Here is a 19,075-nt window from a genome sequence, read left to right as displayed (position 1 = left end):
GCACTGTGTGTATATATATATATATATATATATATATAAATACTCTGTGCTCCGGCACTCTCGGCCTCCCCCATGGGGTGTACCTTGCTCCGGTGCCCTCCTCAGGGTAAACGACCCTTGTAAATGTACAAATAGAAAATGAGAGGCGGCACTCAGCAGACTTGTGATGCAAAATCAAAAAAGTGTAATAGGTACAGTCAACGTTTCGGGGAGGTGGTCCCCGAAACGTTGACTGTACCTATTACACTTTTTTGATTTTGCATCACAAGTCTGCTGAGTGCCGCCTCTCATTTTCTATTTGTATATATATATATATATATATATATATATATATATATATAAAATCAGCGTCTCCCTAGCCTATGACCTCACCGCACGTCACTGGTATGTCAGTAGAAATGGACATTTTTCTGGCCTGGCTCACATAGATGAGGTCACAATAGGAAAGCAAAGGGAGGGGTGGGGCCTGCTCACAGCATTGCATGCACCTTCGAGAACTGTTTCTTTAGAGTCTTCATTTTATTTACAACTTACTGTTGTGTACGTATAATGCCTCTTGCTTCAAGTAGCTTTGCAATATTTTTATAAATGACTGCATCCTTCACTGTGCCTGTGATCTGTTTTTTAACCTCCTCCTCACCCCTTATGCTGAGCAGCTCTTTTACCTCCTGTTCTGTCCAGGTCGCCATGACTGTCTCCTCCGCTTCCTGGGCGCTTCATTGGGCTATGGATGATGACATCATCTTTTCTGAGCCCGGGGAAGCTCCAATGAGAGGCCTTTTAACAGTCCCGGGTACTGAATACCGGGTTGAGCCCATTCACACTACACTGCATCCCGGGACGATCCCAGATTCAACCCTGGTCGAGACCTGGAATGAAATCCCGGGACGCTCAACCCGGGATATTGTTCCTGTACCCTTTCACACTGAGCAATTTCCTGGGTTGATGCGCGTTTATGTGCAATAACCCAGGAAATTTTTGTCAGCCTGAAAGGGGTATTAGTAACCAGCCAGGGTGTGTATGTCAATTGAAACTTGCTGTGAAAAGTCTATTTACTGTGCTGTGGAAGCAAACTGCCTGCATTTCTTCATACAACTGTGTCAAAGTCTTGTCTGGTGGAAGGTCGCTTGTTACTATATATATATATCATATATGCTCTGCAGTCACCTAGGTGCAGGGCATGTATAGTGTTGTCACATACCTCTGGCACTGCTAATAGTGCTGTGGATAAAACTTATTGTATATGTACGAGATTATCAATGTTATTCACTTCACCTGGCAGTGGTTTTAATGTTATGACTGATGGACATGTGTGTATGTACTGCGGCACCGTTCGATGGGCAACTTAGCCTGGTGTACCCCCTGGCCCGTGTACATCAGTGTAACACGGGCAGCTAGATGCCTTGGAGATGACGAGCCGCACAGCCTGGAAGTGTGTCAACTGGGAACTTCTGGTGAGCGGAGCCTGGAGCACGACAGTGCCACGGTACTCGCTGTGGTTGAGGTATTTATGTGGATAAGTGTGTCATTTACTATGTACTTTGGTGTAGTCCTGAGGAAGGGTCGTAGGTATTGAAACGTTGATAATACACTACTGAATTGCTTATGAACACATCAGTGAGTGTCGTGTCATTTGTTGTATCTTATATACTGTGTGTGTGTGTGTGTGTGTGTGTGTGTGTGTGTGTGTGTGTGTGTGTATGTATATATATATATATATATATATATATATATAAAAAAGAGAGAGAGAGAGAGAAAACACAAAATAATAAGCCCTTTTTTCTGACGAAAACTACCATTGGTAAAAGGGATTTTTTGCCCACTGATAAATCAGCCCGTGTTCTATACCTAAATCGACTTTTAGGGGTATATTCAATTGAAGTCAAAAGCTGCCGTCTGTCGAAAAGACGGCAGTTTTCGACTTTTTAGGTCGGAAGGGGTTCTGACCTATTCAATCTAACCCCAAATTATTCAACAAGTCGAGGAATTCGACTTCTCGAAAAGCATGTGGATCGGCGGAATAGCTGCCGATCTGCGTGCTTGTGTCAAAAACCCCTTTTCGACCATCTTAATTCGACTTTAAAAAAAAAGTCGAAGTGAGATACGGGAGCAGAGATGGGGGAGAGCCGCGGGCAGCCAGACGGGGAGAGCAGTGCCAGAGGATATATCACAGCCGCCGCTCACAGCAGCATCTACCTGGCTCCAGCAAGCGAGACCACGCTAGCTGGAGTCGGGTGGACGCTGCCGTGAGCGGCGGCTGTGATGCGGGGACGGGGAGAGGAGGGACGGGGAGAGGCAGGGAGATGGTGTGTGGGGGGGAGACGGGGGAGAGCCGCGGGCAGATAAGGGAGAGCAGAGCTACAGCAGCGGCTATTATAGCCGCTGCTGTAGCGCTGCTCTCCCCTGTCTGCCCGCGGCTCTCCCCCGTCTAAGCTCCCGCATCTCAATTTTGACTTTTTTTAAAGTCGAATTGAGTATGCATTCTGACAAATGAATGTCGGAGTGGATCCGACTTCAGTTGAATAAACCCCTTTAAAGTATGAGGTGCTTCTCAAGGGCCGTTGCTTCATACTTGACCCTCAGGCAGGGCCATTTCTAGACCTTGTGGCGCCCAGGGCAAAAGTTTCCTTTGGTTCCCCCCACCATTGAAAACAGGGTTAGGCGAGGGGTGTAGCTACATAGGGAAAAGGCATGGCCACAGAATAGTACCAATTCACATTACACCGCACAGAAGTGTCCGTCAGTCACATTACACCACATCACACCACATAGTAGTACCCCTTATACACATTACGCCAGGTAGAGCCCTTAAAAAAAACCTGATTCATGTCCTTAACATTATTTGTCATTTGTCCTCCTTATAGTAATGCCCCTTCCACATTATGCCACACACCATAACACCGATTACACATTATTGCACACACCGTGATGCACATAATGCCCCCCTATAGTGCTAGTGACACATATTGCCCCCTCTATAGTGCTAGTTACACATACTGCCCCAGTATAGTGCTAGTTACACATACTGCCGCCTCTTTAGTGCCAGTTACACATACTGCCCCAGTATAGTGCTAGATACACATACTGCCTCTCCCCAGCAGTGCTCACCGCCCCTGACCTACTCCTCTGTCGCACTGCTGCTGCTCGGCTGCCGACGGTCTGTGTCTGGGGGAAGGAGAGAGCACCATGCACTTCTCCTTCCTAGTCGCTGAGTCCCGGCTGGTGGCAGGTGGACAGGAGGACAGACGGGTGCCCTCCGGCGGGATGTCTGCGGCCGCGCCCTCAGGCCGCAGCGCTCTGCGTCATTGCCTTGCTTGGCCATCCCAAGATCCACCCCTGCCCGCAGGATAACATTTTCTACAGGCCCTGTCTGTACAGCCTGTTTCCAAGTCCTCACTGAAGCCCGCTAGCTAGGAGAGAAGACTCTTTGGGGTATATTCGGTTGTGGCTTATTGTTGAAAAACCCTGAGGGTTTTTTTCCCACAGCAGCAGAGTTTTTTCCTATTCAATTGAAGGTGAGAAAATGAGCTGCGGTGGTTTCAATAGACGTCCCTGCTTCTTTTTTCTCGCACCCCCAGATCAAGTTGTCTGATTTTTCCTAAAAATCGTGACTTGCCCTGGAACCCCTGCAGCACCCCCTCCCCCCATGACATATCATGAAAGTGAAAGTTTCCAATTAACTTAATTAGTCCTTAATGACTGTCTGAAGCGGTGTCTTCTTCCTTCGAATCCCTACAAGCTTGACTTCTGCAAAAACGGTGTAAGTATGTGTGTGTGAGTGACCCCCTGTCCTGTGTGTGACCTCCGGTATGTGATCCCCTGTGTGAGTGTGTGCAGGGCCGTCTTAACAGCAGTGTGGACCCCTGGGCACAGCAATGCACTGGGGCCCCTACCCATCCTCCATGGGTGGGGGTGCTATCAGCGGCAGCTTTGATGTCCCCGCGGGCGGTAGGGGGTGTTCTATCTTCCGCTCAGCATGTAGGACCTGGAGCAGTAATTTCTGCTAATTAATGCTTTACTGCACAGATGGGGTGGGAGGGAGAACACTAAACTGTAGAAGGGGGCACTGGGCTGAATGAAGGGGCCCCGGTACATGACTTCCAGCGCGGTATGGGGTGTTTACAGTGGCGTAACTAGAAATTTTTCTCCCCCAAGCCAAAAAATTCTTCGGCGCCCCCCCCCCCCCCCCCCCCCCTTCATGCTCCATAATTGGGAGCAAGAAAGGGCTAAATATGCGCGCGCCGCCCAAAAAGGGGCGTGGTTTTGTTGGAGTGGGCGTGGTTTCTCATAAAGGGGTGTGGCATTGCAGGAAAAGACTACCTTATACCCCAGTTTTGCAACCTGCACGCCCATACGTTGGCCACCACAGGAACGAAAAATAATCCTGATTCATGCCCCTTACATTATTTGTCATTTTTCCTCCTTATAGTAATGCCCAGTATACATTATGCCACATACTGCAATGGCCCTTAGACATTATGCTGCACACAATAATGCACGACACAATATGCACACACTGTAATGCCCCCGACACATTATGCCACACACCGTAATGTCTGTGACACATTATGCCACACACCGTAATGCCTGTGACACATTATGACAGGAATCGCAATGCCCGTTATACATTATGCTACACACTGCAATGCCCCTGATACATTATAGCACATACAATGTCTGTGACACATTATGACACACACCGCAATGTCCGTGATACATTATGCCACACATTGCAATGCCCGATACATTATAGCACATACAATGCCTGTGACACATTATGCCACACACTGCAATGACCTTGAGACATTATACCACAATGCCCGTGATATAGTATACAATACACCGTAATGCCTGTGACACATACCGCAATGCCCTGCCCGTTATACCCTATGCCACACATCGCAATGCCCGTTATGTATTATGCCACACTGCAATGACCCTGAGACATTATACCACATACCACAATGCTCGTGATATAGTATACCACACACCGTAATGCCTGACACATTATGACACACACCGCAATGTCCGTGATACATTATACCACACACTGCAATGACCCTGAGACATTATACCACATATCACAATGCCCGCGATATAGTATACCATACACCGTAATGCCTGTGACACATTATGACACACACCGCAATGTCCGTGATACATTATGCCACACACCGTAATGCCCATTACACATTAAGTCCTACAGTAAGGCTTCTAATTACTTTTCAATTACCTGCTCGTTGTCAGGGGTTTCATGCACTGGGTGTCATGCTCGTTGCCAGGGGTTTCATGCTCTTGGTTCCATGCACGGTGCCAGGGGTTTTCATGCTCAGGGTGTCATGCTCGTTGCCAGGGGTTTCATGCACTGGGTGTCATGCTCGTTGCCAGGTGTTTCATGCACTGGGTGTCATGCTCGTTGCCAGGTGTTTCATGCACTGGGTGTCATGCTCGTTGCTAGGAGGTAATCCTTGTTGCTAGGGCTGTGCTCCCAATGCCACATATGTCCCCAGTGTACTTACATGCCCCAGTGCCAAATATAGTCGTCCCCCCCATGTACCAGGTACACATATACCCCCCCCAGTGCCACATATGCCCCCAGTGCCAGATATTCCCCCCCCAGTGCCACATATGCCCCCCAGTGCCAGATATGCCCCCAGTGCCATATATTCCCCCCCCAGTGCCAAATATGCCCCCAGTGCCAGATATTCCCCCCCAGTGCCAGATATTCCCCCCCTGCCATATATGAGCCCAGTGCCAGATATTCCCCCCAGTGCCAGATATTCCCCCCGTGCCAGATATCCCCCCCAGTGCCATATATGCCCCCAGTGCCAGATATCCCCCCCCCCAGTGCCAGATATTCCCCCCAGTGCCATATATGCCCCCCCCAGTGCCAGATATTCCCCCCAGTGCCATATATGCCCCAGTGCCAGATATCCCCCCCCCAGTGCCATATATGCCCCCAGTGCCAGATATTCCCCCCAGTGCCATATATGCCCCCGTGCCATATATGCCCCCAGTGCCAGATATCCCCCCCCAGTGCCATATATGCCCCCAGTGCCAGATATTCCCCCCCAGTGCCATATATGCCCCAGTGCCAGATACCCCCCCCCCAGTGCCAGATATGCCCCCAGTGCCAGAAATGCCCCAGTGCCAGATATTCCTCCTCCCCTCCCACCCCCCCCCCCGACATATATGCCCCCAGTGCCAGATATTCCCCCCCCCCCCCGCCGTCGCTTTTTGGAGGGACACGGAGGGCACAGCGCGTCTCTCCTGTGTCCCTCCTGCTGCATCATCTCCGGCGGACGCGGGTCTAATAGGGGGAAGTGCCGGTTCGTGAGCCAATTAGAGCTCACGGACGGCACTTTCCCCTATTAGACCCGCGGCCGCCGGAGATGATGCAGCAGGAGGGACACAGGGAGGCGCGCTGTCCCTCCGTGTCCCTCCAACAAGCGGCGGAGGGAAGGAGACTGCAGACTGACATGCGGACGCTCGTCCGCATGTCAGTCTGCTGTAAATCAGTGGCGCCCCCGCAGCCCCTCGCCCCCAAGCCACCGCGAGGACTGCGGGGGCAGTAGTTACGCCACTGGGTGTTTAATATGTAAAGGAGGGGTCGATAGTGGAGTGGGCTCAATATTCATCATTTTCTGGTGAGAGGGCAGCTTGCTTGACTGCAGATATCTCAAGTTCCTGGAAAAAGATTTCTTAGCTTTGAATGGGATAAAAAATTAGAGTGTCTCCCTTGTCAGGAGGTTCTGGGGACTTGGGGATCAGAGTTCAGGAGCCAGAGCAATCCACCAACAAATATATAAAACTGCATACCAGGCGTGAGGAGCTGGAGCAGGGACCAGCTGCTTGAAGGCTGATATCTCTGGTTCTTTGCATAGTAGAGACAAGCTGCCAGTGTACACCGAAAGTGGAGAGTCCCAGCTTTTGAAATGTTCCCTCAGAAAAACTGTAAGTCATACAGAGCCCGAGATATCTAGCTGGGAAAAGCAATTAACAGGCTTGGATGGGGACCACTGCTTTGAAGTCGGATATCTCTGGTTCCCTAGGGCCGATTTTCAAAAATCTGGTACCTCTGGAAAGAGGGGACCCTCAGCTATCAGCCTAGGGCCCTTATACTCCTGGGGCCCTTGGTCAAGAGCCCACGGAGCCCATACGAAAAGACGGCCCTGAGTGTGTGTGTGTGACTCCCCCGTGTGTGTCTGGGGCAGCAGCATGGAGAACTACATTTTCTAGCAGCCACCTCCCCTCCCAGCATCCTCCTCTGCAGTGGAAAGATGGAGGGGAGATGACTGGGAGCCACTAAGACCACCGGACCGACCCGGAACACAGAGGTAAAATATACTTTTTTTTTAAATTATTATTCTCACTCACCGCAGGACTTTACCGGGGATGGGGCTTGCGAGTGTGCATAACCGCGGTAATCCAAAATTTGGCCCAAGGTCCATGAGGTTTATTGTGGGCAAAAACTTGCACCTGATTAAATACCCCCCAAGTCACAATATTATATTTAGATTTATTGCGACTGGGAAGAGCAAGCGTTTTCATTTCGAGATAACAAGAGCCCTAGCCTTACCACATGCCATATGTATGTTATTTCTTTTTTTATTACCATGGGGCTTAAAGCAACACTATTAGTTAATGACTGAAATATATATTATTATTACCCCAAAATAAAAGAGGGCAAGTACAGATCTTTTTCTGAGTGTAATCCAGGGGCACTGTATCCAAATTAGAGAGAAGCTGGCAATGCAAATGGAAATGTTCAGCTGTTATACCATAATAAGTCTCTTATCTTCAAACTAGTGTGTATTTGAAACACGTGTTTTTGAAGTATGATATGCTTTGATTTAGGCATTGTATTGCGCTAATTTACTCACATCTATTTTATTTGCAAAATCAGAGAATTGGGCAAAAATGGGACCACAGATAAGAAAAGGCCTAGATATCCTAATTCTGAGTTGCACTGATAAAAAGTGAAAACTAAATGGATGTAAATGTAACTTTAGTTGGGCAATACTAAGTAAAAGGAGGGTGAAGCCCATCATTTAGCAGACATGGGAATGAATTAACCAAATTTCCTGTTAAATTTTCGTCTGTTACTTTACCATACCTCCCAACATGACCCTCTCCAGGAGGGACAGAATGCTCTGCTCCTGAACTTCCCTCATAATGTATGATTGCCATCACCTGTGGTGAAACACCTTTCTTATCCATTAACCTGTTCAACACAGGTGCCTGCACTCATAAATTAAGAGGGAAGTCCAGAAGCAGAGCAGTGTGTCCCTCCTGAAGAGGGTCACGTTGGGAGGTATGCTTTACAGGTTTTCAGGTTGTATGTCTGTTCTGGGCCCAAGTGTTTTAATAATTTGTGATAAATGTGAAAGACCGCAGCAGGACTACCTCTGTACCAGCCCATGTGGCCATCCATTTGACCATTCACTCTGATGGCCGCCCCTTCACCTTCATTAGCCTGTGTGGTGGCTGCGGCATGTGTAGTGGAATCCATTTTTGTTTTCCATTTCAGTTTCACTGTGATGGTAGTACTGAAAGCCCCATACAGGTCTACACCACAGGTTCTCAAACTCTGTCCTCAGGACCCCACACAGTGCATGTTTTGCAGGTCTCCTCACAGAATCAACAGTGACATAATTAGCTCCACCTGTGGACCTTTTAAAATGTGTCAGTGAGTAATTAATACACCTGTGCACCTGCTGGGTTACCTGCAAAACATGCACTGTGTGGGGTCCTGAGGACCGAGTTTGAGAACCACTGGTCTACACCACAGGTTCTCAAACACTGTCTTCAGGACCCCACACAGTACATGTTTTGCAGGTAGCCTAGCAGGTGCACAGGTGTATTAATTACTCACAGACACATTTTAAAAGGTCCACAGGTGGAGTCAATTATTTCACTTGCGATTCTTTGAGGAGACCTGCAAACCATGCACTGTGTTGGGTCCTGAGGACCGAGTTTGAGAACCTCTGGTCTACACAGTGCAGAGACCTCTCCCATGCATGAGCATAAAAACTACAGTAAGCAGTGGTCTGCCTGAAATGTTTTTGTTATGGCGCCTGGTGACTGATAGTTATGCCCTTAGTGCAAGATGATATCATTTGACCAAAGTCTATGTACAATTAAGTTTCAGCAAACTAAATTTTAAAATGTTAGCTGTATTATAAATTGGATTAGCATTTAAATATAGACATCTCATAGCAATGATGTTGAACACATGGCTGGTTTATTGGTTTCTAATCATGTTGCTTGTTTGTAAAGTGTGTCTTGCTTTCCAAACTACTGGATTATTCCCCTTTGTTCTACTGTACTGTATATATCCCCAGTCAAAGCTCGTCAGTTTACAGGCTGCATCGCCCTCTGCTGGAAGTAATGCGTAGTTGTCAGTAGAGGGAGCTGTGACATAATGTTTCTTTAGTCTCTGACGCCACATTCCCAACCAATCTACTCGTGCTGAATTGAACATGAAAAAGAAGCAACAAGCTTCCCTGTCAGATCAATGTTTGTAGGAGAACAGGAGGAGGTAGACACAGGACCGACACCTCCGTAAATCTAAAAAGGTAGGTTCATGTTATACGGCTACTAAATGTAAAATGCAGGTGGGGCCATGAATTGTGCAAAACACACACAAACAGGTGTAAATGGTTGCAGGAGTGAAGGTATTTTAACTTGTATGATATATTTGCTCTCTACCTAGATACAAGTTATTAGCCACACAACTATTAGGCACTAGGATCTGTAATGGCTGACTGCCTATACAGTGTTATTCAGCAGGCAGTATGCTATACTTCCAAATAAAATTCTTCCCATATGATTTAAAGCCTCGACTTAATCCTTTTTCCCCCCTTCAATTCTTGAAGCTATCTGCATATAGGCAATACTACACTTAGGGCACACGTACTAAGCAGTGGTAAGAGTGGAGAAATGAGCCAGTAACCAATCAGCTGCTCTGTATAATTGTAAAGTATGCAAATTATAAATGTTACTTCAATGCTGATTGGTTGCCATGGGCAACTTCTCCACTGGCTCACTTCTCTGCAGCTCTTTTCACTGCTTAGTACATATCCCACATAGTTCTTTATTTTCTATTTATTTTAATGGAACATTTTAATCAGCTTAGGATGTTGCCTGAGTTAAAGTTTAAAAATGACAACTTGAGTAGAGCTGGGAGTGGTGGTTTGGTCTGATGGACAGCTAAGGAGTAATGTGTCAGTACAAAGGAAAATTTACTTGCATTACTGTTACAAAGAAATAGGAATGTAATCATTTGTAAACTGTTTCATATGAACTGTCATTTTGACGCAGGGATCCCGGTCGCCAGGATGCCAGCAAGGGAGGGGGTGGGCGGGCGCAACTAAGACCCTTGCATGGTCACATAATTACATCCCATCTAAACACATCAGAGAGAGTGATGGGGATGTGTGATCTCAGTGGGGTGCGTCACATGATATATGGCCACACACATTTTGCGTGCGCACATAGGGATATATATAATAATAAAAATAATCTCATAAAAGCTGGAAATATGATATTTAGATTTTCTAGAAGTAAGTTTGTTTTAAATAAAAAATAAAAAAAAACCACTTCTCTAATGGCCGTTGCAACGCAGCCCAAAATTCACGTAGGGGAGCCACACCAAACATGCTAAACGGTATCCAGTCTCTAGGTCGACCACACCTAGGTCAACAATGTCTAGGTCGACCACTATTGGTCTACAGTAACTAGGTTGAAATGAGTGTTATGTATGTATGTATGTATGTATGTGTATATATACACACACACACACTGCTCAAAAAAATAAAGGGAACACTTAAACAACACACTGTAACTCCAAGTCAATCACACTTCTGTGAAATCAAACTGTCCACTTAGGAAGCAACACTGATTGACAATCAATTTCACATGCTGTTGTGCAAATGGGATAGACAACAGGTGGAAATTATAGGCAATTAGCAAGACACCCCCAATAAAGGAGTTGTTCTGCAGGGCGTGACCACAGACCACTTCTCAGCTCCTATGCTTTCTGGCTGATGTTTTGGTCACTTTTGAGCAGTGTGTGTGTGTGTGTGTGTGTGTGTGTGTGTGTGTGTGTGTGTGTATTATACACTGCTCAAAAAATAAAGGGAACACTAAAATAACACATCCTAGATCTGAATGAATGAAATATTCTTATTAAATACTTTGTTCTTTACATAGTTGAATGTGCGGACAACAAAATCACGCAAAAATTATCAATGGAAATCAAATTTATTAACCCATGGAGGTCTGGATTTGGAGTCACACTCAAAATTAAAGTGGAAAAACACACTACAGGCTGATCCAACTTTGATGTAATGTCCTTAAAACAAGTCAAAATGAGGCTCAGTAGTGTGTGTGGCCTCCACGTGCCTGTATGACCTCCCTACAACGCCTGGGCATGCTCCTGATGAGGTGGCGGGTGGTCTCCTGAGGGATCTTCTCCCAGACCTGGACTAAAGCATCTGCCGACTCCTGGACAGTCTGTGGTGCAACGTGGCGTTGGTGGATGGAGCGAGACAAGATGTCCCAGATGTGCTCAATGGATTCGGGTCTGGGGAACGGGCGGGCCAGTCCATAGCATCAATGCCTTCGTCTTGCAGGAACTGCTGACACACTCCAGCCACGTGAGGTCTAGCATTGTCTTGCATTATGAGGAACCCAGGGCCAACCGCACCAGCATATGGTCTCACAAGGGGTCTGAGGATCTCATCTCGGTACCTAATGGCAGTCAGGCTACCTCTGGAGAGCACATGGAGGGCTGTGCGGCCCCCCCAAAGAAATGCTACCCCACACCATTACTGACCCACTGCCAAACCGGTCATGCTGGAGGATGTTGCAGGCAGCAGAACGTTCTCCTTGGCGTCTCCAGACTCTGTCACGTCTGTCACATGTGCTCAGTGAGAACCTGCTTTCATCTGTGAAGAGCACAGGGTGCCAGTGGCGAATTTGCCAATCTTGGTGTTCTCTGGCAAATGCCAAACGTCCTGCACGGTGTTGAGCTGTAAGCACAACCCTCACCTGTGGACGTTGGGCCCTCATACCACCCTCATGGAGTCTGTTTGTGATCGTTTGAGTAGACACATGCACATTTGTGGCTTGCTGGAGGTCATTTTGCAGGGCTCTGGCAGTGCTCCTCCTGTTCCTCCTTTCACAAAGGCGGAGGTAGCGGTCCTGCTGCTGGGTTGTTGGCCTCCTCCATGTCTCCTGATGTACTGGCCTGTCTCCTGGTAGCGCCTCCATGCTCTGGACACTACGCTGACAGACACAGCAAACCTTCTTGCCACAGCTTGCATTGATGTGCCATCCTGGATGAGCTGCACTACCTGAGCCACTTGTGTGGGTTGTAGACTCCATCTCATGCTACCACTAGAGTGAAAGCACCGCCATCTTTCAAAAGTGACCAAACCATCAGCCAGAAAGCATAGGAGCTGAGAAGTGGTCTGTGGTCACCACCTGCAGAACAACTCCTTTATTGGGGGTGTCTTGCTAATTGCCTATAATTTCCACCTGTTGTCTATTCCATTTGCACAACAGCATGTGAAATTGATTGTCAATCAGTGTTGCTTCCTAAGTGGACAGTTTGATTTCACAGAAGTGTGATTGGCTTGGAGTTACATTGTGTTGTTTAAGTGTTCCCCTTATTGTTTGGAGCAGTGTGTGTGTATGTGTATGTATATATATATATAATATATATATATATATATATATATAATATATATATATATATATATATATATATATATATATATATATCTATCTCTATCTATGCAGTAACCCCGGCACTCACTTAATCCACGGCGGGATGTATCTTGCTCCTGTGCCTTCCCCGTCCGGGGGTCTCCCTCCGGTATATGCAACCAAGGAAAAAAGAGGCGGCACTCGGAGTCTGGATAATCAAAGTGTATTCATAAAAAGTGCAACGTTTCGGGGACCAGTTCCCCTTCTTCAGGAAGAAGGGGAACTGGTCCCCGAAACGTTGATGCCACTTTTTATGAATACACTTTGATTATCCAGACTCCGAGTGCCGCCTCTTTTTTCCTTGGATAGATATATATATATATATATATATATATAATATTAGAAAGCGTGGGGGTGGATTATAAAACCGTTAAATGGATAAGAACCTGGTTGCAGGATAGGAAACAGTTGTAGTTAATGGAGTGCAATCTATGGAGGGAAATGTTACCAGTGGAGTACCCCAGGGATCTGTACTTGGTCCAGTTCTCTTTAATATCTTTGTTGGTGACATTGCAGATGGTATTGAAAGGAAGGTATGCCTTTTTGCAGATGATACAAAGATATGCAACAGGGTAGACACACCGGGAGGGGTAAAACATATGATGATCTAGGTAGGCTTGAGAAATGGTCAAGAACATGGCAACTACAGTTTAATGCTAAAAAATGCAAAATCATGCACTTGGGTCTCAAAAACCCAAAGGCTAAATATAGTATCAAGGGTACTATAATGGAAACTACTGTGGAGGAAAGGGATTTAGGAGTCACTATTTCTCTGACGTCCTAAGTGGATGCTGGGGACTCCGTCAGGACCATGGGTAATAGCGGCTCCGCAGGAGACAGGGCACAAAATTAAAAGTTTGACCACTAGGTGGTGTGCACTGGCTCCTCCACCTATGACCCTCCTCCAAGCCTCAGTTAGATTTTTGTGCCCGGCCGAGAAGGGTGCAATCTAGGTGGCTCTCCTAAAGGGCTGCTTAGAATAAAAGTTTGTTAGTTTTTTTTATTTTCAGTGAGTCCTGCTGGCAACAGGCTCACTGCAACGCGGGACTAAGGGGAGAAGAAGCGAACTCACCTGCGTGCAGGATGGATTGGGCTTCTTAGGCTACTGGACATTAGCTCCAGAGGGACGATCACAGGTACAGCCTGGATGGGTCACCGGAGCCGCGCCGCCGGCCCCCTTACAGATGCTGAAGAGAGAAGAGGTCCAGAAATCGGCGGCTGAAGACTTCCCAGTCTTCTTAAGGTAGCGCACAGCACTGCAGCTGTGCGCCATTGCTCTCAGCACACTTCACACCGCGGTCACTGAGGGTGCAGGGCGCTGGGGGGGGCGCCCTGGGCAGCAATGAGATTACCTATACTGGCTAAAAATACATCACATATAGCCCCTGGGCTATATGGATGTATTTAACCCCTGCCAGGATTACAGAAAAAACCGGGAGAAGAGCCCGCCGAAAAGGGGGCGGGGCCTATCTCCTTAGCACACAGCGCCATTTTTCCCACACAGCTCCGCTGGTAGGAAGGCTCCCAAGCTCTCCCCTGCACTGCACTACAGAAACAGGGTAAAATCAGAGAGGGGGGGCACTTATTTGGCGATATTCATAATATTTAAGCTGCTATAAGGGGAACACACTTATTATTTAAGGTTGTCCCTATATATTTATAGCGTTTGGGTGTGTGCTGGCAAACTCTCCCTCTGTCTCCCCAAAGGGCTAGTGGGGTCCTGTCTTCTATCAGAGCATTTCCGGTGTGTCTGCTGTGTGTGTCGACATGTATGAGGACGATGTTGGTGTGGAGGCGGAGCAATTGCCTGTAGTGGTGATGTCACCCCCTAGGGAGTCGACATCGGAATGGATGGCTTTGTTTATGGAATTACGTGATAGTGTCAGCACGCTGCAAAAGTCGGTTGACGACATGAGACGGCCGGCAAACCAATTAGTACCTGTCCAGGCGTCTCAGACACCGTCAGGGGCTTTAAAACGCCCATTACCTCAGTCGGTCGATACGGACACCGACACGGACACTGACTCCAGTGTCGACGGTGAAGAAGCAAACGTATTTTCCAGTAGGGCCACACGTTACATGATCACGGCAATGAAGGCGGCTTTGCATATTTCTGATACTGCAAGTACCACAAAAAGGGGTATTATGTGGGGTGTGAAAAAACTACCTGTAGTTTTTCCTGAATCAGATGAATTGAATGAAGTGTGTGATGAAGCGTGGGTTACCCCCGATAAAAAACTGCTAATTTCAAAGAAGTTATTGGCATTATACCCTTTCCCGCCAGAGGTTAGGGCGCGCTGGGAAACACCCCCTAGGGTAGATAAGGCGCTCACACGCTTATCAAAACAAGTGGCGTTACCGTCCCCAGAAACGGCCGCCCTCAAAGACCCAGCTGATAGGAAGCTGGAAAATACCCTAAAAAGTATATACACACATACTGGTGTTCTACTGCGACCAGCTATCGCATCAGCATGGATGTGCAGTGCTGGGGTGGCTTGGTCGGAGTCACTGACTGAAAATATTGATACCCTGGATAGGGACAGTATTTTATTGACTATAGAGCATTTAAAGGATGCATTTCTTTATATGCGAGATGCACAGAGGGATATTTGCACTCTGGCATCAAGGGTAAGTGCGCTGTCCATCTCTGCCAGAAGAAGTTTATGGACGCGACAGTGGTCAGGTGATGCGGATTCCAAGCGGCATATGGAAGTATTGCCGTATAAAGGGGAGGAGTTATTTGGGGTCGGTCTATCGGACTTGGTGGCCACGGCAACAGCCGGAAAATCCACCTTTTTACCTCAGGTCACCTCCCAGCAGAAAAAGACACCGTCTTTTCAGCCGCAGCCCTTTCGTTCCCATAAGAACAAGCGGGCAAAAGGACATTCATATCTGCCCCGAGGCAAAGGAAAGGGTAAGAGACTGCAGCAAGCAGCTCCCTCTCAGGAGCAGAAGCCCTCCCCCGCTTCTGCAAAGTCCTCAGCATGACGCTGGGGCCTTACAAGCGGACTCAGGTGCGGTGGGGGGTCGCCTCAAGAATTTCAGCGCGCAGTGGGCTCACTCACAAGTGGACCCCTGGATCCTGCAGGTAGTATCTCAGGGTTACAGGTTGGAATTCGAGACGTCTCCCCCTCGCCGGTTCCTGAAGTCTGCTTTACCAACGTCTCCTTCCGACAGGGAGACGGTATTGGAAGCCATTCACAAGCTGTATTCTCAGCAGGTGATAGTCAAGGTACCCCTCCTACAAGGAAAGGGGTATTATTCCACGCTGTTTGTGGTACCGAAGCCGGACGGCTCGGTAAGACCTATTCTAAATCTGAAGTCTTTGAACATGTACATACAAAAGTTCAAGTTCAAGATGGAGTCACTCAGAGCAGTGATAGCGAATCTGGAAGAAGGGGACTTTATGGTGTCCTTGGACATCAAGGATGCTTACCTCCATGTCCCAATCTGCCCTTCACACCAAGGGTACCTCAGGTTCGTGGTACAAAACTGTCTATCAGTTTCAGACGCTGCCGTTTGGATTGTCCACGGCACCCCGGGTCTTTACCAAGGTAATGGCCGAAATGATGATTCTTCTTCGAAGAAAAGGCGTATTAATTATCCCTTACTTGGACGATCTCCTGATAAGGGCAAGATCCAGAGAACAGTTAGAGGCCGGGGTAGCACTAACCCAAGTAGTGCTGCAACAGCACGGGTGGATTCTAAATTTTCCAAAATCCCAGCTGAGCCCGACGACACGTCTGCTGTTCCTAGGGATGATTCTGGACACTGTTCAGAAAAAGGTGTTTCTTCCGGAGGAGAAAGCCAGGGAGTTATCCGAACTTGTCGGAAACCTCCTAAAACCAGGAAAAGTGTCTGTGCATCAATGCACAAGAGTCCTGGGAAAAATGGTGGCTTCTTACGAAGCGATTCCATTCGGCAGATTCCACGCACAAATTTTTCAGTGGGATCTGCTGGACAAATGGTCCGGATCGCATCTGCAGATGCATCAGCGGATAACCTTGTCTCCGAGGACAAGGGTGTCTCTTCTGTGGTGGTTGCAGAGTGCTCATCTGTTAGAGGGCCACAGATTCGGCATACAGGACTGGGTCCTGGTGACCACGGATGCCAGTCTGAGAGGCTGGGGAGCAGTCACACAGGGAAGAAACTTCCAGGGCGTGTGGTCAAGCCTGGAGACGTCTCTTCACATAAATATACTGGAGCTAAGAGCGATCTACAATGCTCTAAGCCTGGCAAAACCTCTGCTTCAGGGTCAGTCGGTGTTGATCCAGTCGGACAACATCACGGCAGTCGCCCACGTAAACAGACAGGGCGGCACAAGAAGCAGGGGGGCAATGGCAGAAGCTGCGAGGATTCTTCGCTGGGCGGAAAATCATGTGATAGCACTGTCAGCAGTGTTCATTCCGGGAGTGGACAACTGGGAAGCAGACTTCCTCAGCAGACACGACCTTCACCCGGGAGAGTGGGGACTTCATCCAGAAGTTTTCCACATGCTTGCGATCCGTTGGGAAAAACCAATGGTGGACATGATGGCGTCCCGCCTCAACAAAAAACTGGACAGGTATTGCGCCAGGTCAAGAGATCCTCAGGCAATAGCTGTGGACGCCCTGGTAACACCATGGGTGTACCAGTCAGTGTATGTGTTCCCTCCTCTGCCTCTCATACCCAAGGTACTGAGAATTATACGGCAAAGGGGAGTAAGAACGATACTCGTGGCTCCGGATTGGCCAAGAAGGACTTGGTACCCGGAACTTCAGGAGATGCTCACGGAAGATCCGTGGCCCCTACCCCTAAGAAGGGATCTGCTTCAGCAGGGACCTTGTCTATTCCAAGACTTACCGCGGCTGCGTTTGACGGCATGGCGGTTGAACGCCGGATCCTGAAAGAAAAAGGCATTCCGGAAAAAGTCATTCCTACCCTGATTAAGGCCAGGAAGGAAGTGACCGCACAGCATTATCACCGCATTTGGAGAAAATTTGTTGCGTGGTGTGAGGCCAGGAGGGCCCCGACGGAGGAATTTCAACTGGGTCGATTCCTACATTTCCTGCAAACAGGATTGTCTATGGGCCTCAAATTGGGGTCCATTAAGGTTCAAATTTCGGCCCTGTCGATCTTCTTCCAAAAAGAATTGGCTTCAGTTCCTGAAGTCAAAACTTTTGTCAAAGGAGTACTACATATACAGCCCCCGGTTGTGCCTCCCAGTGGCACCGTGGGATCTCAATGTAGTTTTGGAATTCCTCAAATCCCATTGGTTTGAGCCACTTAAATCGGTGGATTTGAAATATCTTACATGGAAAGTGACCATGCTACTGGCCCTGGCTTCGGCCAGGAGAGTGTCAGAATTGGCGGCTTTATCGTACAAAAGCCCATATCTGATTTTCCATTCGGACAGGGCAGAACTGCGGACGCGTCCTCAGTTTCTCCCTAAGGTGGTATCAGCGTTTCACCTGAACCAACCTATTTTGGTGCCTGCGGCTTCTAGCGGCTTGGAGGACTCCAAGTTGTTGGACGTTGTCAGAGCCTTAAAAATATATATTTCAAGGACGGCTGGAGTCAGAAAGTCTGACTCGCTGTTTATACTGTATGCACCCAACAAGCTGGGTGCTCCTGCGTCTAAGCAGACGATTGCTCGTTGGATTTGTAGCACAATTCAACTTGCGCATTCTGTGGCAGGCCTGCCACAGCCAAAATCTGTAAATGCCCACTCCACAAGGAAGGTGGGCTCATCTTGGGCGGCTGCCCGAGGGGTCTCGGCATTACAACTCTGCCGAGCAGCTACGTGGTCAGGGGAGAGCACGTTTGTAAAATTCTACAAATTTGATACCCTGGCTAAGGAGGACCTGGAGTTCTCTCATTCGGTGCTGCAGAGTCATCCGCACTCTCCCGCCCGTTTGGGAGCTTTGGTATAATCCCCATGGTCCTGACGGAGTCCCCAGCATCCACTTAGGACGTCAGAGAAAATAAGAATTTACTTACCGATAATTCTATTTCTCGTAGTCCGTAGTGGATGCTGGGCGCCCATCCCAAGTGCGGATTGTCTGCAATACTTGTACATAGTTATTGTTACAAAAAATCGGGTTATTATTGTTGGAAGCCATCTTTTCAGAGGCTCCTCTGTTATCATACTGTTAACTGGGTTCAGATCACAAGTTGTACAGTGTGATTGGTGTGGCTGGTATGAGTCTTACCCGGGATTCAAAATCCTTCCTTATTGTGTACGCTCGTCCGGGCACAGTATCCTAACTGAGGCTTGGAGGAGGGTCATAGGGGGAGGAGCCAGTGCACACCACCTAGTGGT

The 19,075-nt window shown here is 48.0% G+C and overlaps 2 protein-coding genes across 5 annotated transcripts in view; one reads left to right on the top strand and one right to left on the bottom strand.

Annotated features, from left to right (window-relative positions):
• Positions 1-19,075, bottom strand: part of LOC135055829 (phosphatidate phosphatase LPIN3-like) — a 178,418-nt gene that overhangs the window by 126,357 nt on the left and 32,986 nt on the right. The window lies entirely within an intron of this gene.
• MYL9 (myosin light chain 9) overlaps positions 7,313-19,075 on the top strand; it is an 86,785-nt gene continuing 75,022 nt past the window's right edge. The window contains exon 1 of one of the 4 annotated variants that reach the window (XM_063960338.1): positions 7,313-7,337. Coding sequence is in view for 1 of the 4 variants with exons in the window: in XM_063960333.1 (XP_063816403.1) it covers positions 9,017-9,038 (22 nt within the window). In the remaining 3 variants the exon portion in view is untranslated. Of the gene's footprint in view, positions 7,338-8,291; positions 8,315-8,922; positions 9,039-9,386; positions 9,579-19,075 lie in introns of those variants that run through there. The other 3 variants (XM_063960339.1, XM_063960333.1, XM_063960334.1) reach the window with 3 other exon arrangements.

This window comes from Pseudophryne corroboree, chromosome 3 (assembly GCF_028390025.1).
Source record: "Pseudophryne corroboree isolate aPseCor3 chromosome 3, aPseCor3.hap2, whole genome shotgun sequence".
NCBI classification, from domain to species: Eukaryota; Metazoa; Chordata; class Amphibia; order Anura; family Myobatrachidae; genus Pseudophryne; species Pseudophryne corroboree.
The sequence above is the reverse complement of the archived record's forward strand: the minus strand, read 5'-3'. Positions and strand labels throughout refer to the sequence as shown.